At 39.6% G+C, this 24,544-nt stretch overlaps 1 protein-coding gene and 2 long non-coding RNA genes across 7 annotated transcripts in view; 1 reads left to right on the top strand and 2 right to left on the bottom strand.

Annotated features, from left to right (window-relative positions):
• Window positions 1-2: 2 nt before the first annotated feature.
• Window positions 3-15,245, bottom strand: LOC116421748. 2 transcript variants are annotated; one of them, XR_004232251.1, is made up of 5 exons: window positions 15,160-15,238; window positions 7,020-7,142; window positions 5,507-5,515; window positions 1,975-2,040; window positions 3-687 (listed from the first exon to the last, which is right to left on the bottom strand). It is a non-coding gene; the product is annotated as an uncharacterized LOC116421748 (long non-coding RNA). The 2 variants fall into 2 exon arrangements; XR_004232252.1 differs by lacking the exons at window positions 5,507-5,515; window positions 7,020-7,142 and having other exon boundaries at window positions 15,160-15,245.
• NUDT19 (nudix hydrolase 19) overlaps window positions 14,647-24,544 on the top strand; it is a 15,333-nt gene continuing 5,435 nt past the window's right edge. Inside the window, exons 1-2 of one of the 2 annotated variants that reach the window (XM_031954384.1) lie at window positions 14,647-15,555; window positions 21,604-21,811. In XM_031954384.1, coding sequence (XP_031810244.1) covers window positions 14,881-15,555; window positions 21,604-21,811 — 883 coding nt within the window. In that variant the 5' untranslated portion in view covers window positions 14,647-14,880. The remainder of the gene's footprint in view (window positions 15,556-21,603; window positions 21,812-24,544) is intronic. The other variant, XM_031954383.1, reaches the window with a different exon arrangement.
• Window positions 17,362-24,544, bottom strand: part of LOC116421749 — a 27,100-nt gene continuing 19,917 nt past the window's right edge. Inside the window, exons 2-4 of one of the 3 annotated variants that reach the window (XR_004232255.1) lie at window positions 24,120-24,176; window positions 22,457-22,630; window positions 17,362-18,930 (exon numbers count right to left, since the gene is read on the bottom strand). This is a non-coding gene — a long non-coding RNA (uncharacterized LOC116421749). Of the gene's footprint in view, window positions 18,931-22,454; window positions 22,631-24,119; window positions 24,287-24,544 lie in introns of those variants that run through there. The other 2 variants (XR_004232253.1, XR_004232254.1) reach the window with 2 other exon arrangements.

Here is a 24,544-nt window from a genome sequence, read left to right as displayed (position 1 = left end):
TACTATGCCATAAAAACTGAACCAATTTAATTAAACAGAATCATCTCATACATCCCTTAAGGAGACAAACCTTGTAAAATAAATTATAAAGCTAAATTAAGACATGTTACAAATTAAGCTACTAATTTAAAGGGTTATAATGGATTGAATGAGAGGAGAAATTTACATATCACCAGTTAGAGTAGCTGACAAATATCTAAATCACTTTAAGAAACTTAAACTTCCCTTTGGCTTCTACTTAGGAATGTTAAACAGTTAACACTATTATTTCCATAAGTCAAGTTTTGGTCAGGTAAGGTATACATAAACAGAAGACAGGTTTCCAAAAATTGAAGGAGGAATGGTCCTGATTTCCAAACAATGAATAAGAAAGAATTTGGTCATACCCCTTTTGCAGGCAAAAATGAAACACTGAAGCCAAAATTAACATAATAATGATCATCAATATTAAATAACATCAAATTTCTTTGTTCCTGGTAACCTATTCCCAAAGTTCATTTAATCAAAAGCTACATTTTGAATCCTAGCTGTCCCATGTAGGCTTCTGGTCCCTGGAAACATTTTCACTTGGAAATTCTTGAATAGATCTCATTCTCATGGCAGCTCTTGAAGAGACTCCTCTAAGTAGATTTCATTTCTCTGGTTCCAGGTAACTTGGAGACGTTTCCTATTTCATACTGCTAAAATCTGCCAGGGACAAGACAATACAATTTAGTACAACCTCCTAAATTTGGGTTTCCAGTAACCAATTCAACTGGTGAAAACCAGTTCATAATTCACCTGAAATTCATAGAATTTCAATTTTTACATACCACTTATTTTCACTATCTTTATCTGAACCTCTATCTGATATAGAGATTATCATCAACAGGACCTGATTTGGAAAATAAGACTTTGTCTCTTGATGTTAATGAGAAATTTCAGAACAGAAACAGAACATTATTTTAAAATATCTTCACAATTATTAATAAAATTTTACATGTAAAATCATTAATCCAATTTTGAGGACTAAATACTAAACTATATTCAATATCTGTATGTCCCATTCGAAACATTTGGAAGCTAATCATGTGCAATGCTAGTGAATATAGATTAATCTTGTTGCTTTCTCAAAGTTTACTACTTTACTTCTACATTTTTATCTTACCCCTCCTTCTTTTGAAGATACATATTATCCTCATCACCATGACTCACATGGAGTACCTACAAAGAACTCTTCTTCCCCTCTCCCCTGCTCTTGCTTTCCAGCTACCCCTCTGATATGTTGTCTTCTCCCATTAGAATGTAATCTTGAAGGCAGGAACTATCTTCCTTTTTTGCTTTTAGTTATATTCCCAGCACATTTTTGACACGTAGTAAATGCTTAGTTGTTGACTGACTGGCAGTTCAAGGTTAAAAAATGGAAAGAGAGAGACCCAAGGATCCAGGTGAGCAGCCTGACCAGCAGGAATGCTGAGCCCAGACAGGAGCCCCATGAGCTGCCTCCGCCTCATATGTTCCCAATGGGCTGTCTCATAACTAACTAGTGTGCACCAGGTTGATACCGGTTCTTCCCACAAGCCCTTAGGACTTGTGAGCACTCAGCAGATTTATGAGGCGGAGGAGGGAAAGATTCTAGAGCTGTTGCTATCTCCAAATCCACCCTTGTATTGTATTGCTTGGATGATTATTAAAAGTCAGATTTCCTGGTCAGCCAGGTAGATAGAGCTTTGGCTTTTTCACTCTTTTCAACTCCAGGATGCTGCTGGTATTGAGCATCTTCTCTGAAAAAGGCACACTTGCATTAAGTACTTCCTACTGGATAACTAGCATTGATTTTTCGGGCTCATTGGAGACATTTAGTTACCTGTGTAGTCACCTGCACTAAAGAAATGAAATACAAAGTAGAAGTGCCCCTTAAGCATTTAAGATCCTGTCTCAGGGTTTTGTAGGCAGGCCCAAGTTCTTGCTATCATTTGCACCTGGCTCCCATACCTGCAGCTGGGAAGTGGCTGGCAAGGGAAGCCCAAGGAGAACTGGCATTATCTCAGGCAACACACCCTAGAGGGGAAAGAAAGGAAGATAGAAAATGAAATCTCCTGATCATTTCTGATGGATGAGACTCTTTTCAACAGGGAGCTGATTCTGGCCAGTTCTAGAGGTCTTGTGATGGAGAGAGACAAGAGAGAAGATAATAGGTACTGAGTGTAGATCACAACATAACATTCTCACTTTTTGTTGTTTGCTTGCATTTTGTTTTCTTTCTCATTTTTTTTTTTCTTTTTGATTTGATTTTTCTTGTGCAGCATGATAATTGTGGAAATATGTATAGAACTGCATATGTTTAACTTATATTAGATTACTTGCTGTCTAGGGGACGAGATAGAAGGAAAGGAGGGAAAAAATTTGCAACATAAGATTTTGCAAAGGTGAATGTTGAAAATTATCTATGCACTTCTTTTAAATTTCCTTTTAAAGCCTACTGAGTGGGCAGCGCTTACTGGCTTAACTGATAGACATCTTCCACATCTCCTAGTGATATAAACATAAGAAATTAGCTAGATTCTACAAGTTCTTGAGCAAGAAACCAGATGTTTTTCCTAATGAGATCAAAGCAAGCATGCTGAGCTCAAGGGGAGTTGCTCCAGTTCAGGAGACCAAAGGATTTCTGGTGTCACCCATGTTGCACCAGGAAAGCCAGAAACAAAAAGTTTGGAAGACATTGGGTATGGACTGATCTATGGCATTGTATACCACAATAAGCTCAAAATCCATACACAACCTAAATGTTAATCGACTAGATGTAATTTAGAAGAAAATTATCTCAGGGACCTTTTATAGTTATGTTTATAGTGGGAATAGAGGGTGGAGAGGAAAGAGAATGCTTAATCTTACAAGGGACAGAGACAATCACAAAAGATAATTTTGATTATACATGAAGTGATTATGCTCTGGATTACTCTCTCAGAACCAGACTGGCTACATTTACCCCTAATGTTCTAGAGTCCCTCCATATCCTATTTTACCACATATTTAGATATTGGAAAGATATATTTGTTTTGAAGATGTCACAAGAAGAAAAGTATAACCATTTCCCCCCAATATATGGAAGATGTACTCTACTCTACTTTCCCACTGTCTTTGGAGAGGGTGGATTGAATTCTGTCTTATTTTCATGTAGTCAGATATCACACGATTGTTAGATGTGTCCTTTTTCCAGCTACTGAAGTGATTCTCAGAGTCCATTCCCCACTCCTTGGGCAGTGATGTTGAATGGCTAAAAAAATGTGAACATTAGAGCTCTTGGACCCCACTCTCCCTTCACTTAAAATTAAGCACAAATATCAAGGCAGGAAGAGTCCCAACCTATATTCCCAGGGCTAAATGGCACTGCTTCTCAAACTAGTCAAACCACCAGAACACAACTGAATCAAAAAAAAATGGACAAGGTTAACTAAAGCCTTTTTGAAGGTTATCTTCAATTCCAGCTGCTTAGCTGTCAAAGATTTCTCCTAATCAAGTAGTTAGTAGACTGGAACAAGTTAACAAAAGTTCTACATTTATTCCATATTCTGTCCAAGGCAGTTCCATTATGTGTCATCACAGCTATCCCAGTGTCTGCAATACACTGATGAAACTGAAAAGATTTTGCACAAAAAAATTAACACAAATAGAATAAGAAGGGAAACAGCACACTGGGAAAACATTTGTATTTACAGTCTTTGATATCTAAAATATATAGGAACCAAAACAAATATATAATATCCAAAGTTATTTCTCCATGAATATTTAGTGAAAGTATATGAATAGGGTTCAAAAGAATTATAAACTATTAACAAACATATAAAAGACTGATCCAAATCACTAATAATAAGTAAAATGCAGACCAAATCTTCTCAGTAGTTCAGTGATCCAAAGCAATCAGACTTTGGACAGAAAATACCAACTTCAAGCACAAAAACAACTATGAGATTGACTTTAAATCAATACATGCTATATTCACTTCTTTTTTCTGTTTTTTTTCCCCCTTTTCTCCCATGTTTTTTCCTTCTTGTTCTGAATTTTCTCTCCCAATATGATTCATAAAGCAATGTGTATTAAAATAAATAAAAATATTGCAAAAAGAAAAAATGTTTAATCAAAAGAGGAAAATAGAGAAATTATACTGTATGTCAGGCACATTAGCCAATATTGTTTTAGTCTATTTAAACTAACTAGACAGGAATATTGCTATGGTATAGAAAGTGATGAGTTGTTGGAGTTAGAAAAATATGAAAAGACTTGTTCTTCTGAGGGAAGATGTAATCCACCTTCAGAAAAATAGAGGATAAACAAAGTATAGTATTGCCCTAAAATGATGCAAATAAATGTATTTGTGTACATATGTGTTTGATTATGTTTATATGTATGTTTGTATATGTTTGTGGGTATAGATGTATATATGAATATGTATGTCTACATATGTATGTGTAGGTGAGTATACATATATCTACATATATACACATCCAATTACATATATATATATACACACATATATATATAAAAAGCACACATACATACAAGTATATACATATCAATACCAATATAGAGAAAGATATAGATATACATGCTCAATTGTATAACTTCTTGGGGGGGGGGGAGAGGAAGGCAAAAAAAAAAAAAAAGAGAGAGAGAGAGAGAGAGAGAGAGAGAGAGAGAGAGAGAGAGAATAGAGTAAAAAGTGCACAACAGAGAACAAAAGAAAACCTGACAAGGAAACCAAGAAAAGATAGACAGCTCAACACAATGTGTAGTATATTTAAATAGGTTTTCCAGAAGTGGAAATTTAATGCTTTATATTTATATTTACTATATTATACTTATATATCCTCTCTTATTTTCTGCTGTGCCCATAGCAATTTTTTCTTCTTTTTGTATTCTGTATTTGTTTCAAATAAGTAAATAAATGAAAGAGGAAAAAATGTAGAACAAAATAGCTCTGAAATTTTATTTTACTTATAGTAAATTGGCAAATATAACAAAACACACAAAAAAGGGTTGAAGGGGCTTATAGAAGAGTAGGCACATTAATGTACTGCTGGTGGAGTAATGAATTGGTCCAATTATTCTGTAAAGCAATTTGGAATTACAGCAAGAAAGCAATTAAATGTTCAAACCTTTTGAACCAGAGATCTCATTGGTAAGCATATAGCCCAAAAAGATTAATGACAAGAAGATTCCATTGACATGAAAATATTTATAGAACCACATTTTGTTGTGTCAAAAAACTGGAAATGAAGTAGATATCTATAAACTACAAAATAGCTAAAGAAGTTATGGTACATTATTATAATGGAATATTACTAAGCTGTAAGAAATAATAAAATTAAATAATTCAGGAAAACATGAACATTAATATAAAGGGAAGTAAGTAGCAACAAGAAAAATTATGCTCAATGACAAAAATATATATATGCAAAGCACCTGTATATGAAATTGTTAACAGGCTCAGTTTCTTCATCTATAAAATGGGGATAATAGCACCTACCTTAGGGTGCTTGTGAGGATCAGTTGAGATAATACATGTGAAGTTTGAAAAAAAAAAAACAAAGAAAACTAGTTATTATTAGCTATTATCAATACAATAAAAAACCCACAACTACATGTTATACTATAATAACCAAACCTAGATAAAGCAAGTATACACATACAATGTGCCAGGCACTCTGCTAAGAGCTGAGGACACAGAAATAAGCAGGCAAGGAAATTCCTAGCCTCAGAAACTTATAATTTAATAGGGAAAGAGAACATTTAGAGGGGATGGAGGTGGTTGTAGTCTCAAGATGGCCAAGCAGTGTAAGAGAGACTGGTTTGGGCAAGAGAAGGTTAAGGCACTTATTGCAGCCAGAGAAGGCAGGGGGGAATCCAAGGTCATAGTGGAGAAGAGGGTAGGCAGGGAAGAGGGAGCTGGCGGGATGTGGGGGGGATGCCCAGGAAGTATCAGCCCAAAGGGGAGATATTGGAATGAACTTCCTTCCATTTACAGAGATGGTATGGAACTCAGACTTGGTTGATATATTGGTTGGTTTGAGACAGCATTCTGGGAGTGGCAAAGGAATGATACAATGGAAAATGTCAATGATGTAAAAACAAAAGTAAAGAATATTCCACTTAACTGTAGTTATTCAAGGTACTTCCCTCCATTCTCCTATGATTTTTTTATTAGTATGTTTTATTAATGATCTTTATCTTTACATTAGAGTCATTATTCTCCTTTCTTTATCATTATTCTTTAATTCTGAAGGAGTTTTTCACAGAGGAATTTAAAGTGATCCATCTCACTACTGAAAAATGGATTCAGTAAAATGAAGCTGAAATATTTTGGGAATCTTCTCAAAGCAGATCTTGTGGCAAAGCTTTATTTGATGTGATAGCTTTGGGAATATGATTATTTGTGAACTGTAGGTCAGCATTTTTTATTTAGTAAAAACTGGCACATCTTGAATTCTGACACTTTTTGAATCCTGTTTATATTCTGACCTAGGGTAAAGACTTAAAAATTGTTTTATAAAATATTGAGATAACATCTCTTAACTGATACTGCCTTTCTTATATAAGATATATCAAAACACAGTGAACCATGTTTGCATTTTACTGGAAGAATCTCAGAAACTAAATAATTAATGACATAAAACACAGGATATTAGCTTTCGGTTACAGAGGAATTTGAGAGAGAGAGAGAGAGAGAGAGAGAGAGAGAGAGAGAGAGAGAGAGAGAGAGAGAGAGAGAAGCAGCTGGGTCCTTACACGATAGGAAACCTCCATCAAGGGAGTGCACATTATTCCCAGTGGATGGCCTAGATTTATTTTATGGAGAGGAAAGGAAAAAAGATTTTTATTCAGCAAAAAGTACATTAGCCTCCCTTTTACTATTCTCCTTTTCTAAAAATTATGTAGCTAAATGGATCAATATGGACTTTAGCATTACTATTTCTTTATTGTAAGACCCTAAAGCATCATTCTGCTTTCATGGGTATAGATGTAGTAGAAAAAGCACTGACTTGGAGCTGCTGTGTCAAAAAACTGGAAGCAAAAGACCTGGGCTCATGGTCCTCATGCACTGCCATCGACTGTGATCTTGGGCAAATTAGTTCTCCTCTTGGGGCTCCATTTCCTTGTGTCTACTGAGGAGTTTGAACCATAGAAAAAAAAGATACATAATTAATGGGAACTTGTCAGCAGTAATTCTAGTAACTCTTTATCCTAAGTTAACTCAGGAGATTAAAGGAAGTCTCAATGATGTAATAATGCCTTTAATAATGACAGGGCATCACTAAATTCTGTGCCTGCTCAACAAATCTGCAATGACAATCAGGCAGGTGGGCAGGCAATCGATAAACATTTATTAAGTGCCAATTATGTGCCAGGCACTGTGCAAAATTCTAGGGATACACAAAGAGAAAAAGACAGTCCTTGCCGTCAAGTTGCTTACAATTTAATGAGAAGATAACACTCAAATATGTGCAAACAAGCTATATATAGGAAAAAGAAAATGATTAAAAGAAGACAAGCACTCGAACTAAGAGAAGCTAGGAAAGGCTTCCTCTCCAACAGCAGTATCAAACTCAAATAGAAACCTTGTATGTAGAAATGACCATTGACTGCATATTGATTGGTTTAGTTTTAAAATGGGATATCTATATTTCATCACATTTTAATTTATATTGCTAAATATTTACCAATTGCATTTTAATCTGGTTTGGGCAGTACTCAAAAGTGTTGCAGATTTTTTATTTCCTTCACAAGCTAATTGTACAATATTTCAGAGTCCGATTCTTTTTGTACAGCAAAATAACGTTTTGTCATGTATACTTATTGTGTATCTAATTTATATTTTAATGTATTTAACATCTACTGGTCATCCTGACATCTGGGGGAGGGAGGGGGGGGGGTAAGAGGTGAAAAATTGGAACAAGAGGTTTGGCAATTGTTAATGATGTTAAGTTACCCATGCATATAACCTGTAAATAAAAGGCTATTAAAAAAAAAAAAGTGTTGCAGACCACCAGTGGGCCATGTGCTTAACCCTCCTGCTCTACAGGAGAGGATTATATATGGGACCTGAAGGAGGCCAGGGAAGCCAAAAGTCAAAAGGCTGGGGACCAGCCAGAGAAAGCACTCAGCGCGGAGAGATGGAGCCCGTTGTGTGTGGAACGTCCCATCGACGTCGCCGATTGAAGAGTATCTGGTGATGAGGCCCCCATGGTGAGTGTGGATGGCGGAGAGACTGGAGCATCCAGGGAATCGTTCCCTGAAGCAGGCCGGGAGAAGGCTCTGGTGGGGGGACCAGCTCCCGGCCCCACCTCGGACCTGGGCAGCCTCCCCCTGCCACGTCCTGTCAGCAATCCCCGTCCCGGCCCCAGGTTTCCCTCTAAATCTCCTTACGGCCCAGGCCCGTTCCCTGCCCTCCTTTGGGTCACTCTGGCAGCCTCTCCCTCCCCCTCCCCCACGCCCCGTGGTGTCTCGCCTAACCCTTCCATGCTTCCCAATCCCACTTCCCCTCCTTGGAGCTAAGCTTCTAGACTAAGTGCCTTTCAGGATTTAGCCTGCCGGCCCCAGCACACGGGGTGCGCCCTTTTTGCTCCGCCATTGTGAGTTCTAGCGAACTTGCTTCATGTGCTCTCCCACTGTTTCCTATTTACCACTCCTAGTGTCTATTGCATCCTTCACTTTGTCTGTAACTTCTCCTAAACAAGCCTACCTTGTGCCAAAGAGAACGGCCACTGTGAGCTCTTCACCCGACCGCCCCCCAGCATTGGGTGCTTGTCCCTAAAGCACATCCCTTGGCGCCACATCGCATCACTGGTGGGGAATAAGGCATAAAAAAGACTAGAAAATGTGGGGGTTGGGGGGAGGAAAGGGCTTGGAAAACCAGAGGATTCTTTTATTTGTTCCTGGAGACAAAAGGGAATGGGGGGCTGGAGGGGTGACATGATCCTAACTGTGCTTTAGGAAAACTGGAGTGGGAGAGATTGGGCACTGGCTATTGCAATGGTCCAGATGGGGGGAGATGAGGTCCTGCATTAATGGAGAGGCAGTGTCAGAGGAGAGAAGGGAGCACATTTGAGAGATGCTACAAGGGTGAAATCAAAGGTCTGGGCAACAGCTTAGATTTATGTCAGGGTGATGGTGGGGACAAAATGAGGGCTCTGGGATGACTCCTACATTGTGAGGCTATCATACCCGCTTAAAAGCTCCCCCCCCTTTTTTTTCTGGTTCTCTGAACCATCCCAAAAGATCTTGGGGTTTGTGAGCTAGATTTGTTTCTTAAGGACCATACCTTAAACCAAAACCACTCTGATTCTCATTGATTGCTACCAAGAGGTCCCAGGCCAAGCTCCATTGGGTCAATGCTTGGGAACAGATTGATTCAGATTAAATGTAAATAGCAGTCATTTCTGCTTTGGCCAGAAATCAAGAGGGTCTTTTCTTTTCAACTTTATTTATATATTTAAGTTTTGTGGGGTTTTTTTTGTTTTGTTTTGTTTTGTTTTGTTTTTGACTAGGTAAAAGGAGATTCTTTGCCTCAATTGCTACTTAGCCTTAATCATTGAATGGGTGCAGCCTCAGTCAAAATGAGATGTACTGAAAACTAGCTTATAAAGGCCAAGGTCTCCCACAGCATCTCCAGTTCTCCTGATCTGTATCTGACCATGGACCCAGATGGGGAGGAGAAGGTGAGGCAGGTGACCTTGCCCAGCCACCCTCACTTAAATCCAACTCACTTACATGTCCTGGCATTATCTCACTGTTGTCCAGATCCTCTTTAAGAACAAAGCACAAACAAGAGTGACTAGGAGGATGGCATTGCCCTCTACAGTAATCAGAAGGAACAGAAGAAGGGATAGGGCTTAGGGGCAAAGACAATAGGTTCTGTTTTGGATGTAAAATGTCTACTGGATGTCTTGGACATCCAATGTAAAATGTCTTTTAAGGCATTTGGAAATGTGAGTTTGGAAGTCAGCAGAGAGTTTGGGACAAGACAGGGAGCTGTGAGAATCATCAGCAGAGATGGTAATTAAATCCAGGGGAGCTGATGATCTCATCAAATGAAGTAGTACAGAGGGAGAGCAGAAAGGGGCTCAGGGCAGAACCATGGGGGACACTTACCATTAGAGAGCATGACCTGGATAAAGCTCCAGCAAAGGGAACTGAGAAGAACCAGAGAGAAATGTAGGAGGAGAACCAGGAAAGAATGGTGAACCCAAATACAAGAATATCATGGATTGGTGATCACCAATGTCAAAGGCTGCAGAGAGGTCAAAAAGAATGAAGATTGAGAAAAAGCCATTGGATTTGACCACTGCGTGATCATTGGTAACAGTGGAGAGGCAGTTTGGGTTGGATGATAAGGTCAGAAATAAGATTATTAAGAAAATTAAGTTTTAAAGATTAAGAAAAGGGTAAGAGGAGAAAAAGTGGAAGCACCTATTATAGATCACTTACTCAAAATTTAACCACAAAGGGCAGAAGAAATATAGGATGATAATTATCAGAGATAGAAGGACAAAGTGAAGTGTGTTTGTAAGCTTTAGAGAGGGCAGGGAGATTTGAAAAAAAAAATAGTGATAGCAGATGGGCAATAATCGGCAGAGGGGACAATGCTGAAGGAGAGAAGACAGAATGGGACATGTATGTAAAGGGTCTTTCCTTGCTAAAGTATAGGCTATCTCTTCATATGAGGTAAGAGTGAATGAGATAGAAGAAGGCCTCTGAGTGATATGAGCTGAGGAAGAGGGAGAAAAGAGAATTCAATGAATGATGTCAGTATTTCTTGTAAAACATGAAACAATCTTCTCTTCTCTGAGAAAATGTGGAAACAGAGAGGCATAATAGGCTTGAAGAAGGATGAAAGTGTTTGGAAGAGTCTTTGTGGAAATGAGAAGAGTAAGTTGATCAGAAAGACATAGGATTGCCTAGCAACTGTGAGGGCTTAAGTTCAGATTGTGTATCATAAATTCATAGGACTTTGCTGATAGAAATGTATAGATATTTTATTTGCCCTGTTTTGCTGATGGGTTTGAATGTTCTTTATAAAAAAAAAAAAATTCTATTTTCCATCCCTCTAAAACAGAAGAAAATGAGCATAATTTAATTTTTTATTAGTGATTCAGGGTCATCATTCTAAATGTTATTATTCTATATTAGAAAACATTTGTTTATCTCATAGTTTTCCTTTCATTTCCTTTATTTTCAGACTAGCAGTTACCTCTGCTGTCAATGAACTTATATTTAGCAATTCTTTCTAAACACCCAAGACCCTTCTAATTTGAGACTTTTATTATACCACAGGCTGGGAAACAGGATTATAGGATCATAGATTTAGAGCCAGAGGTGGGAATGGGGGATGGAATGGTAATTTTACTGGTCATCCAGTCCAACCCTTTCCTGTTACAAATGAACTGACACTCAGAGAGTTGAAATGACTTGTCTAAGATCACACAGACAGTAAGTTACTCAAGGTCTGGCACTTAGTAGGTGCTTAATAAATATTTATTGAATTGAGCTGAATCTTCCTAACAATGTGAGGTAGGTGCAGTTATCCTCTTTGCAGATAAGGAAATTGAGTCTGAAACCATGTTTCAAAGTCAAGTCATTAGACACCAAATAAAGATATTCTTTGAGCATTCTAGATTTGTGAATCAGGGTAAGTTGGCTCTGAGCAATTCTCTTAGGAATAAAAAGTAAATTAACTTTAGTGCATTTGTCAGTGTTTGTTTTTGTTTTTTTCTTTGTTCCCTTCCTTTTTAGTCAATTTCCAAATATTTCAGATGATCTGACAGTAACATCTCACTTCTCCAAAGGTTACTTAAGTCTCAGTTTCCTCAAATGTGAAAAATGGAGAATACCTGTTCTCCCTTCCTTCCTAATGGGTTGACCTTGATAACCATGACTAAAGAGCTATAGCAGCTCTTTAACTGATGTTAACTCTTAAAAAAAAACAAAAACCCAAAACCTTACAGAGCTCACTCTATCCAAATCTGTCTCCTTAGCTGGAACCCCGTCTTCATCATGATCCTCTAACCTTAAGTGTCCCTCATACCAGCACTGACTTCCATTTACCTAAACACAATAAAACCTCATGCCTACACCCACACAGCAAACACTGGCGTTTAATAGACTCTGCCATTGTAATGAGAACAGACAGACAGGATGTGAGAGTGATGAAGGCAATGTGTGGCGGAGTGCTTGACTCATCTTAAACTTATCCTCTCCAAGCTAAATATTCACATTCAGTTTTATACTGATAGTAACGATCCAAAGTACTTTTATGATGCACCAAAGGTTATTTATAGGCACATATAGTACATTTCAACTACTCAGTACTATTGGAGACACATTGATTAGCGATAAAAACATGGTCCTAGGGAGATGGGCTGAACACTTCCATAGTGTTTTTCTCAATAGACTGACATCAATCAATGCTGAAGCCATAGATGGTTTACCTCAGGCTGAAGTCAATCTTTCTCTACTGAAAAAAAAAAAAAAACATTTTGAATGCCATTAGGTTCCTCTCCTATGGGAAAGCATCTGGTGTTGATTCTATTCCAGCTGAGCTTTACAAGGTGGAATGGAGGGTGGGCCATTGCTCATTCAAAAGCTGACTGGAATTTTCTGGGTTATATGGCAAGAGGATTTATCCCCTAGAAGTTCAAGGATGCTTCCACTGTCCTTCTCTATAAAGGCCAAGGAAATAGACTGGTCTGTTACAATCACGGGAGAGGGGGGTGTCTCTCTCACAGTCATTGCTGGCAAGATTCTTCCTTAAAAGCTGATCCTTCACCTCAAAGATGGTTGTATGCCTGAGAGCCACAGGGTGGCTTCAGAAAGGGCCAAGGATCACTTGCTGTGGTGTTTGCTGCCCAATACCTCCAAGGAAACTCACGATTAAACAGGAGAAAGGGAATACCCATGAGGTGGAAGTATGCTCTTACCTGGCAGACTAAAACCTAGTTAGGAGAAAGAGGATGAGAAGAGACAGCCTATGGCATGGGAGAGGGGCAAGGTAGAGTGCCCTGGTAGTCACTGCCCAAAGGGGTTCAGCAAAGATGGCATGAGCCATGAACAGATTTATAGGGGAAACAACCTCAGAGGTATGGCGTAACTTGGATTTCTGACTGGACAACTTCTATGGAAGGTGGGACTAAAAGATTAAACTGCTGCCTCTTTCCTACTAGCCTCAGGAAATAATTCCATCTGCACTTCAGTCTTTCTCAGTCAACCCCACCTAGTTACTCAAGGTCTGGCACTTAGTAGGTGCTTAATAAATATTTATTGAATTGAACTGAATCTTCCTAACAATGTGAGGTAGGTGCAGTTATCCTCTTTATGCAGATAAGGAAATTGAGTCTGAAAAAGGCTAACTAACTTGCCCAGGGTCATATAGCTAGTTAAATATCTGAGGCAGATTTTAAACTCATAGGATTTGAACAGTGTTGTCTGACTCAACATAAAAGCCACTGAACAAGAAGTCCAACAATGTATGTGCAAAACAAGGCTGGGTGATATACTGTGCCTAAAACTGGAAGAAATTGTCCGGTTGTAAAAGATGACAAAAGATGAGAACATTCAATATTAGAGGGGCTCTGAGAAAACAGATGCATTGTTGGTGGAGCTGAGAAATGTTCCAATCATTCTAGATTTAAATTTAGAATAGTAAGAAAAGCAACTAACCGACATGTGCCCTATGGAAATCAAAGACAAAAACCAACTCCAACATAATATCAAAATAGTCATAGCAGCACAACCTGTGGTAGAAAAAACTGGAAACAAGGTGCCCATCAATTGGGATAGAGTTGAAAAAATGCGGTGTGTTAATATCACAGAATACTATTGTATAGTAAGATGATAACATGAAGACCAGAGAAATATGAAAGGATTTGTGTAAATTGATGGGGAGTGAATAACTATAATATACACAATGAATATGATGATTTAAATGAAAAGATATTTTTAAAGGAAAGTAAAGACTGATCATGAAGCATGATTCTCACCTCTTGGCAGAGAGGTGATGGATTAGAACCACAGAATTAGACATACAATTTCATATGTGGTTAAAATTGTTTTGATTGGTTTCACACTATATAATTTATTTATTTTTATTTTCCCCAGTGACGTATAAAAACCAATTTTTTTTGTTACATGTACATTCCTTATGAATCATGTTGGGAGAGAAAAATCGGGAGGGAAAAAAGAGAAAAAGAAAAGTGTACTCAGAAAGTGTTGGTTTACGTTCATAGTTCTCTCTCTGGAGGCAGATGGCGTTTTCCATTCAAAGTTATTGGGATGATACAGTATCTGTTACATGGGAGGACTTCAGAGTTGGGAGTTAGTGGCAGAAATGCAAAAAAATTTAAAAGAATGTCAATGATAAATTTTTAAAATTACAGAAATTCAGAACAGGAAACAGAAAAGTAAGGTAGTTCTGTCACTATATTAAATTCAATACACACTTTGAAAGCTATATGACAAAAGTTCAGTTTCATATGCAATTGCCTTTTTGTTCTTTGAATATTGAATTTTCTTATTTGTTGATCTTTGTTAAGGGAAAAAAAAAAAAACTAAAGCCACTAATTGGAAGCTTCTGATAACAGCTAACGAAAAATCGTTATACGCGGCTCAGGCAGACAGGCAAGGTTTCCCTCCCTAGCGCGAAGGGCGGCGACGCGGCGCGGCCGGGGCACAGCGGGCCGGCCGCCAGGGTCAGGGGTCAGCGCCGTCCCGGCCTCCGGGGCCCGGGAGCCCCGCCTGGCGCAGCCGCCCGCCCCCTCCGTTAACCGCGAGCGAGTCGCGGAACGCCCTCGCGGGCGTAGGGAGGGAGCCCGTCCGCCCGAGCCGGGCCTGCTCCGCCTCGGGCCCGCCATGCAGGGCTCGCTGCGTCAGTGGCGCCGGGCCGCCACCCTGCTCCTGGCCGTGGGCCGTGCGCACCCGGGGCCGAGCCCGGCCGCCGCGGCCGAGGACTACGAACTGCTGCTGCTGCAGCGCACCCAGAGTAGCGGCTTCCTGCCCGGGGCCCACGTCTTCCCGGGGGGCGTCCTGGAGGCCGCGGACTGTTCGACCGACTGGCTCCCAGTCTTGCAGCCCCACCACGGACCGCCGACCTTCGGCCTGCACCTGACCGGGCACCCGAGGGAAACCTACCCCGAGGTGGCCTTAGGACCCCGGCCTTATCCCCTGTCGCCCATCCCTGACGAAGTGGCCTTCCGCATCTGCGCCATCCGGGAAACCTTCGAGGAATCGGGCATCCTCCTGCTGCTCCCCGCGGGCGTGCAGGCCCCGCGCCTGGCTCGGGCGCACGCGCCCCCTGCCGACCTGGACGCCTGGAGGGCCAGGGTGCAGGAAGACCCCACCCAGTTCGTCCAGCTGTGCCAGCGCCTCGGGTGCGCGCCCAACATCTGGGCCCTCAAAGAGTGGAGTAACTGGCTCACGCCGTTTGTCAGGAAAGGAGGGAGGCGCTTTGACACGAGGTTCTACGTCTGCTGCCTGCAGAGCAAGCCCCACACCTTCCTGGACATGCAAGAAGCGATTAACTACGAGGTAAGGGGGAGCTCCTGGACGTGGCCCAGGGGGCCTTTGAAACGAGGGCTTCCGAAGCCTCCTGAAAGCCCCGGGACGGGTGGCGGGACCCCGGGCACTGGGAGCCCCGAATGCCACCGTGCACAAGCTTCCGCTTCCTCGCTCCCCTCCCCTTCTCGTCCTTAGAATGGTCCTCTTGTTATTTATTTATTTGTCTGGATCGCAAGCTCCCCGACGCAGGGTGGTGGAGAGACCGGGGTGCGGGATTTGGAATCACGAGATTTGGGTTTAGATCCTAATTCTTGGCATCTAGTTGTGGGAACGTTGGCAAGTGAGTCACCTGTTTCATGGTAAATTATACCCCTGACTCTCCAGGCTTGGTGGGACGGATGGGGAGCCGATATCCGAACCAGGAATACCAGGCTTCCAGTCCTCGCTTGTCTGGCTGCGTGCCCCTCCCTAAGGCACTTAGCTTTTCCGGACTTCGCACCGAGCCTGATTGCCTAGTAGGGGCTTAATAAATGCTTATCGAATTGAGTCAGTGCTTTAACTGTTTGGTGCAGAGAAGGCATTTAGATGAAAAGAATTTATTTGAAACAACTTGCATATGGAATATCAGGTGAGAAAAATTCTCATCACCTCTTTTTTAACTCTCAACAATCCTCATACCCATTGCCTGGCACAGAAATATAATAAATGCTTGTTCAATTGAGTTACTTCAGTGACCTTTAAGATCTCTTTGCGCTCCAATTCAGAATGTACAATACATTGTCATTCAAATAACAATCCTTGCCCTTGAGGATTTTTTTTCCTATTGGAGTGCTCCTACTCATTTGCAATTAAGAATAATGCTAGCTTGGAGCACTTGATAGAGCACTGAACTGGAGAAAAAAATGGCAAAACACTCCAGTATCTGCCAGAGCCAGACATGACTGAAAAATTGTTATAACACAAGGTAGGACATACAGATCCACTCCAGCTTTCCAGGGTTGGAGGGCATATGAAAGAGAATGAGATGAGACTAGAACCAAATATGGTAATGCTTTTTTTTTTAGATGCTTTTTTTTTATTATAGCTTTTTATTTACAAGATATATGCATAGGTAAATTTTCAGCATTGACAGTTGCAAAACCTTTTGTTCCAACTTTTCCCCTCCTTCTCCCCACCCCCTCCCCCAGATGGCAGGTTGATCTATACATGTTAAATATGTTAAAGTTAAATACAATATATGTATACATGTTATGGTAATGTTTTTGAGGAATGACAAGAGTTGGTAGCTGAGCAGGTATGTGGAATAAGAAGCATCCAGAAAAATCTAACCCTATATACTGAACCGTGTGATTGGAAGAATGGTGATAAATTTAGCAGGAAAAGGGAAGTTCAGAAGAAGGATGGGTTTGAAGGGAAAGATAATATAATCCCCTACCCAACTATGCTTCCTTTCCTCAGTGAAAACAAAAACTGATGAGGGAGAGAATTTGTTCTGAGACCATTGTTCGGAGGGCAGAGTTTGAAGGTGCTGCTGTGTCACGGTGAGAGAAGGCCGCAGACATTAGGGGTGCTATATCTAGAAGCTAAGTGGTACAGTGTTGGGTCTGCAGTCAGGAAGACCTGAGTATTTCAAATGTAGATTCAGATATTTATTAACAGTGTGTCCCTGTGCAAGTCACTTATTTTAGCTTTTTTTTCAGTTTCCTCAGTTGTAAAATGGGAATCATAATAACATCCATCTCCCATGATTGTGTGGCTCAAATGGGATAATTTTGTAAAGTGCTTAGCGTAGTGCCTGGTATATAGCAGATGCTGTATAATAGGGCTTCTTAAACTTTTCCACTAGTGACCCCTTTTTGCCCAAGAAATTTTATGTGACTCCACGTATATAAAATAGTTATACAAATCAAAGACATTCTGATTCAAACATGGAATCATAATTTCATGACCCCCACATTCAGTTACACAACCCTGTATAGGGTTGTGATCTTCCATTTTAGAAGCTTTGCTTTATATATGTTGGCTATGCTGCTGCTGCTGCTGCTTCTGTAGGTTAGATTGGAGTCCCATCAGAATATTTCCTACCACAGCTATGAAGTCTCCCTCACTTAAATCCAACTCACCTTCCCTGATAGTACTCTTCCAGACCAAAGAACAAGCAACAACAGATGCACTTAACATTTGTTATTTTGCCAATCTACCCACAACTACTTTACTATCGTTTATAATAGGCTCAATATTTGTGGGAGAGAAAGTGAAGTTAAATCAGTATAACTGGTCTCATATGTCTTCAGGGATGTCTTCATCCCTGAAGACATATTCAGCTGGATTTTCTTGAAGTTTAACTTTCAATACAAAGTCCTCTGTGGTCATAGAGGCAAAAAGAACTTTCTACCCCAGAACTTGATCAATTGAGCACAAGATCTTTTGAGAAAATATAGAATTACCTAGCTTTGAGAAGAAAAAACACTTAGTGTCCCATACAATGAATAGAGGAAACTACTTACAGATTCTTTGTGGTAGCCAGGCTCCCTATGCAAAACCACAGGCAACAGCAGCTGGCATGCATCAACACTGGCAGAATGGAGTAATGGATAGAGATCTGGCATATTATGGTATCACCTCCCTGATGTCATGGTCCTCTTCTGGAATGAAGGGAAAATAACCCTGTGAGTAGGAGCAGGGGCTGTCCCTCTGGGGACCCAACTGGAACTAGCCATCTAAACAACACAGCTCTTTCTTCCTCTTTCCCCTTGCTATTTTCTCCTTTCTCCTTCCCCCTCTTCCTTTCCCCTTTTTTCCTTCTTTCTCTTCCCTTTCTTCTGTTCACAGAAAGTATTATACCCTTACCTACAGATGGTCTACCCAAAGGAATATACATTTTGATTGCTGAAATGTTACAAGATTTCTTGGAATGTATGGGCTTAGACTTAAACTCATATCACAAAGGCTCTCATTAATTGACTGCAGTAGGTCCCAGACCTAGTCCTACTTGGTCATCCTTTGGGCCCAGATTGTCTCATAGTAAATGTAAAACAGCAATTATTTTTCTTTTGGACAGAAACCCTGCAGGTCTTCCCTCCCATACTGATGTATATTGTAAATATTTTGACTAGGTAAGAGGCCATTCTCTGCCTTATTTCTTATCTACCCTTAATCATTGGTTGGGCACAGTCTCTGTCAAATGGAGATCTGTTAAAGACCTTAGCTTTAAAAAGCCACCTCCTGTTGTCCTGTTCTATGTCTTACCACTGGACCTAAATGACTCCAGAGAAAAAAGGCCGGGGTGCTCGCCCAGCCCTCCCTCACTTAAATCCAGTCCATTTGCACCATGGCATTACCTCCCTGATGTCATGGTCCAACATCAACAACAAAGGAATTCATACTTCAGTGACTTTTTATTACCTGTAAAATAAAGATTTTTGAATAGAGTAGTGACACTGCTATATCTATGCATAAATCTAATTCTGATGACATTATGGATTGAAGGGGAACCATAGGAAGACTATTGTAATCCAAGGTGGATAGTAATGAAGGCATTAGTAATAGGTGGGTAATTTTAATAGGAGTAGAAAGAAAAGGACCTTTCAGTGATTATTGATTCTTGCCTACAAAAGATAGATTAGTGGTCTATCATTTTGAGGTTTTAAGTTTACATAGTGATTTACTTAGTCATGTCCAATTGTCTGTTGAAAGTTTCAGATAGAATGTCTTGTAGGCATCTTAAACTCAACATATCCAAACTGTTGCCTCCAACATAAATCTTTTCTAAGTATACTTGATCTGTCTTGGTTGATTTTCCCTTTAGTGCCATTTCTTCCTCTTCTGTTAGCATATCCAAGAATGGATGATAGCATCCAAGGATAGACAGCTGTACTTAGTCTTTGGTGGTAAAAACAATTTAATATAAATCTTTGTAGAACTTTCCCATTTTTCTTGTTTATTATATTTCTTCAATTTTCATCCTTAAATGTCTTACATATGCTTTGCATAGTTAAATGTCTCACTAGGCTTCCTTTAAAATTGTTTTATCCTCTATTTCTTCTTTCTTCATTATAAGGCAGTATTACTCATAATCTTCTTTTATCATTCTTGGTAAGATTTTACAAATAGGTTTATATTCCAAACAGGAATTTCCTTTGCTATCTATCTCTGCTTAGCAGATAAATCAAACGTTTTTCAGTTAAAATGCATTTTAGGCTCTTTAGCTCTCCTTTTTATCACAACTGCTCAGTGTTGATATAATCTCTAGTCTATTTTATTCCACTTTTCTGCTATCAATAATTTGTCTAAATAGGTGTGAATTCATTTGTATGTTTCATATTTTTATCATTAGTATTTTTCTATCAACTTTATTCTAATTTTTATCTGTGCTTTGGAAATGTGCAAAAGATGAGCATAGATGACTTCCACATCAACAGTAGTCTTTTTCTGTCTGTTAAAATAGAAATGTTCAGGTTTGGTTTTTTTTTCCTTATCTTAATCAGTTCTTGTCATGTCTAGTATTTATCAATTCTTTCCTTGAAGAAAATATTCAAGATATAGAGGTATAAGACTTCTGTGTAATCTACACATATTTTACTCCATTCCTTATTTAAAGTTTTTCTTCAGATTTAAAATAACTTCTGTTTTCTGCTTTGGCTATTCTATTTCTATTGTTTCTCTATATTCCATACTTTACTCCTATAGTCATTCTCTGTTATGTGGCCTACCTTCCATTTCTCTACATTTCTTTTGAAAAAATCAATTGTTTTTGTGTATCTACACTTGCCTACTCAGAATTTAATTTTTGAGCATCTCCCATCCCTTCCACCTGACTTTCATTGTAGAATTTTAGTCTATAGGATCCTACACATTTTTCCTCTGAATACTTTGAAATCTGCTTTTCCAAAATCCAAGGTTCATGTCAGATTGTTTTTCTTCTTCTCTGATACATTCAGGCTGTAGTGATCATTTTACTCTGAGGTTCCCATCCTTTCTACCCCAGTGACCATTTCCACCATGTAAGTGAAGCGTTAGATACAGAATTGAATTTTCCTTTGTTTAGTCCTGTATCTTTTGAAGAAGGAAACTATCATTAAGGAACTATCATTGGGTCATTAGCTGCTCTGGTAAGAATTCCAATATCTATATGGAGGGGGAAGGGACACTTGAGATGTCCAATAGTCTGAAGGTCAGTTGAGGGATTTGAGATGAATAAGTAGATCTGTGAATCATCAGCATAGAGATAATAATTGGAACCAAGAGAGCTAGTAAGATAACCAAATGAAATAGTATAAAGGTAGAAGAGGGCCCAAGACAGAGCCCTGTGAGATGGCCAGTAGTTGTTGTGACTTGGATAAAGACTGAGCAAGGGAGTCTGAGCAGGAATGGTCCAATGATGCTGGCCTCCAGCACATAATACCCATCTCCCAATTCTGAGAGTTCCCCATTCGTTTCCAGATTGGTCTCCCTCCTCATCTCTGCCTTCTGGTTTCTGTGGCAAGCTAAAGTAGAGTAGCACCATGGAAACCTATAGGAAGAGGAGTTGTGTATAATGACCATAGAAAGATTGAGGTGGGCCAGGTTATAAAGGACTTTAAAAGCCAAAAAAGAGAAGTTTTACTTTTATTTTAGAAGCAACAGGAAGCCACTAGAATTTTTTGAGTAGGGGAGTCAAATCTGTGATTACTGAATATCATTCTGGGAGTTGAGTAGTATGCAGCAGAGTGGGAAAGGACTTGAAACAAGAGGCTAATTAGGAATAGTCTAAGAAAATGATGGGCAGTGATGAGGACCTGAATTAAGGTAGTAACTTTGTAAATAGAGATACAAACGATATTAAGGTAGAAATGTTAAGATCTGTTAGTTATATATAGTAAGGGAGAATGAAGTATCAAGAATGATGTTGAAAATACAAAACTGGAAGACTGGAAGATTCCAGCAAAATAAGAAAGTTCAGTGCAGGTGTGGGGCTAGATGGGAAGATGAGTTCTGTTTTGAACAGAAAAAGCAAAAAATTCATTTGTGTCATATCCCTTTCCTGTCTGTCTGACTTGCTAATTTTGACTTTTAGAAACTGACTTTTGTCTTTCACAGTGGATTACTCCAACAGAAGCAACAAAAAAGTTTGCATTTGAAGAAATATGGTTGGCACCTCCTCAGTTCTATGAGATGAGAAGACTTGTAAACTTTGCTTCTTTATCAGATCTGCATGGATTTTGTTTAGACCGGATTTCAGAAGGATGTGAAAGATGGCTGCCAATTACATTGCTAACTCTAGATGGAGCAATGCAGCTTTTACCAGGTAAATTGATCAATTTAAAAGATTTTTATTAGAATCTGTAAATTATTAGTACTACCAAGTAAAGCATCAGCTTTGCAAAATACAATTTAATGAAGTGCAAATTCTGCTCAGTGTCCTATGTGTTTGGAGAATAAATTAAGGCCAAGTACCTTATTATGTTACTAAAATCTTATTTTATACTTTCATTTAATCAATTAATGGTTAATTAGCTTTTACAAAAAGATAATGAATCTAATACATCTATGCAGCTAAGTGACTGAGTGACATATAACACATATATTCAGTTAATTGATTTAATGGCTAGAGAGCATGGGCCCAGTCAGGAAGACCAGAATTCCAATCTGGCGCTAGACACTTACTAGCTATGTGACCTTGAGAAAGTCACTTAACCTGTTTCAGTTTTCTCATCTGTAAAATGAGCTGGAGAAGAAAATGGCAAACCACTCTAATAGATTTGCTAAGAAAACCTCAAATGATGTCAACAAAGAGTAGGACATGACTGAAATGAGCCAACATGTATTAAGAAGCTACAGTGAGAAAAAGATAACAAAACATTTTCCCATACAAATATTTCATCTAAGATCTATCATTTCATTCTCTAAGAAGAGTGGGCTCATACTAAAGTATTCACCCCACCCAACTCACTTCCATAAGTGGGATAACTGATGGTTAAATCTTTATCTGTTACCATCAATGGGCTAAGTCACACAGGTCACTTTTTAGGGCCTCGGTTGCTGTACTTTCCACATGCTCAGCGCCTCCCACAAATCCCCATATGATCTTCAGCTGTTGGATGTCTGCTGCTTGGTATCTCCAGTACTGTACCAAAAAACAAGAAGAATAGACATTCATTCATTCAGTAAACATTTATTAAGCACTTACTATGTCTCAAGGCAATGGATGCAAAATTAGGCAAAAGACTGTCCCTGCTCTCAAAAAGGTAAGTCTTATGGGGAAAGACAACAAATAAATATATGCAGAGCAAACTATAAGGATAAATAGGAACTAATAAAAAGAGGGAAGGCACTGGAATTAAGAGGGTTGGGAAAGACCTTCTGTAGAAGTTGGAATTTTAACTGACTTAAAGGAAGGCAGAGAGGTCAGCTGTCCTAGCAGAAGAGAGAGAATGTTTCAGGCATGAGGAATAGCCAGAGAAAATCTCAGAGCCAAGAAATGCAACATCTTGTGCAAGGAACAGCTAGGAGGCTGGTGTCACTAGATCAAAGAGTACATGTTGGGAAATAAGGTATAAGAAGACTGGAAAGGGAGTAGGGAGTTCAGTTATGAAAGGCTCCGAATGCCAGAAAATTTTGTATTTGCTTCCACAAGCAGTTGGAAGCCTCTGAGTTTTTTGAGTGGAAGGAGGAAAGGTGACATAATCAGACCAGGATTTTAGGACCACCATTTTAGTGGCTGAATGAAGATTGGATTGCAGACTCTAGGCAGGAAGATCCCCAGCAGGCCTGACAGGAATCCAGGAGGGCCTGCACTAGAGTGATGGCAGGAGTGGAGAGGGCCTGTTTGAGCGGTGTTACGGAGGCAAAATAGCACACCTTGGCCTGGGTATAGGGTGTGAGAGCTGGTGAGGACTCCAGAAGGACTTCTGTATTAGGAGACTGAGGGACCAGGAGGGTGGTCTTGCCTTTTATAGTAATGGAGAAGGGGCCAAGGGGTTTAGGGGTGAAGATAATGGATTCTGTTTTGGACATGATGATTTTTAAGATCTACAGGACATCCAATGTGAAATATCTGAAAGCAGTTGGGACATGGGAGATGGGAGGTCAGCAGAGGTTAGGGCAGAGTAGATTTCAGAATCATCAGCAGAGAGATGGCAGTTAAACCCATGAGACCTGATGAGATCACCAAATGAACTAGGATACAGGAAGAAGAAAAGGGCCTAGGGTAGAACCCTAAGGGACAGTGGTGGTTAAAGGTCATGATCAGAGGAGGCTCCAGCAAAGGAGACAGACACAGCAGTCAGATAGGTAGGAGGAGAAGCAGGGAGAGTGATGTCCTGAACACCCAGAAAGAAAGGCATATCAAGGAAGAGAAGGGATCGCTGGTGATCTGGGCTATAGAGAGGTCAATTGGGAGAAGACCCCTGGACCTAACAACTTGGAAATCAATGGTAACATTAGAGCAGTTTTAATGGATGGTAAGGTTAGCAGCCAGAATGTAGTGAAGAGAGTGAGAGAAAAGAAAGTGGAGCACCTGTTTTGGACTGTCTTTTTGAGAAATTCTACTGCAAAGAACAGAATAGTTAAGAGAGGCAGAAGCAACAGCAATCATATGCTCCCACGACACATACCTGTAGTCCTGATGGAAAGGTAAAAGCCTTAGGTTTTCTCCCAACAGAGAGTTTATGCTGTTCATTCAAAATAATCAGAAAAGAAACAGTAAGAGGTTCCCCTTAGATGTTTATTGTCTTTTGAATATATCCTAGTTCTGGTTCATTAGTCAATCAAAAGTCCATCTCTTTTACTACAATTAGTGGACTGGAACCAGTTATAGGCCTACTTACAACATATGTTCAAAAATCCAAATGGGTATTCTATCAACTGGGCATAATAGACATGCTAATAAAGATTAGGCTTATTGGCCATTGTCTGTGGCCACTTTTGAAATTGTATTTTAAAAAATGTTCAGTTATTAGTCTTTTCTCTCTTTTTTTTTTTACATCACTATCAGTATCCATCAACTTTACTACCTCCATTAGAAGCCCGCCCTCCCTTA

This window comes from Sarcophilus harrisii, chromosome 2, assembly GCF_902635505.1.
Source record: "Sarcophilus harrisii chromosome 2, mSarHar1.11, whole genome shotgun sequence".
Classification (NCBI taxonomy): Eukaryota; Metazoa; Chordata; class Mammalia; order Dasyuromorphia; family Dasyuridae; genus Sarcophilus; species Sarcophilus harrisii.
The sequence above is the reverse complement of the archived record's forward strand: the minus strand, read 5'-3'. Positions and strand labels throughout refer to the sequence as shown.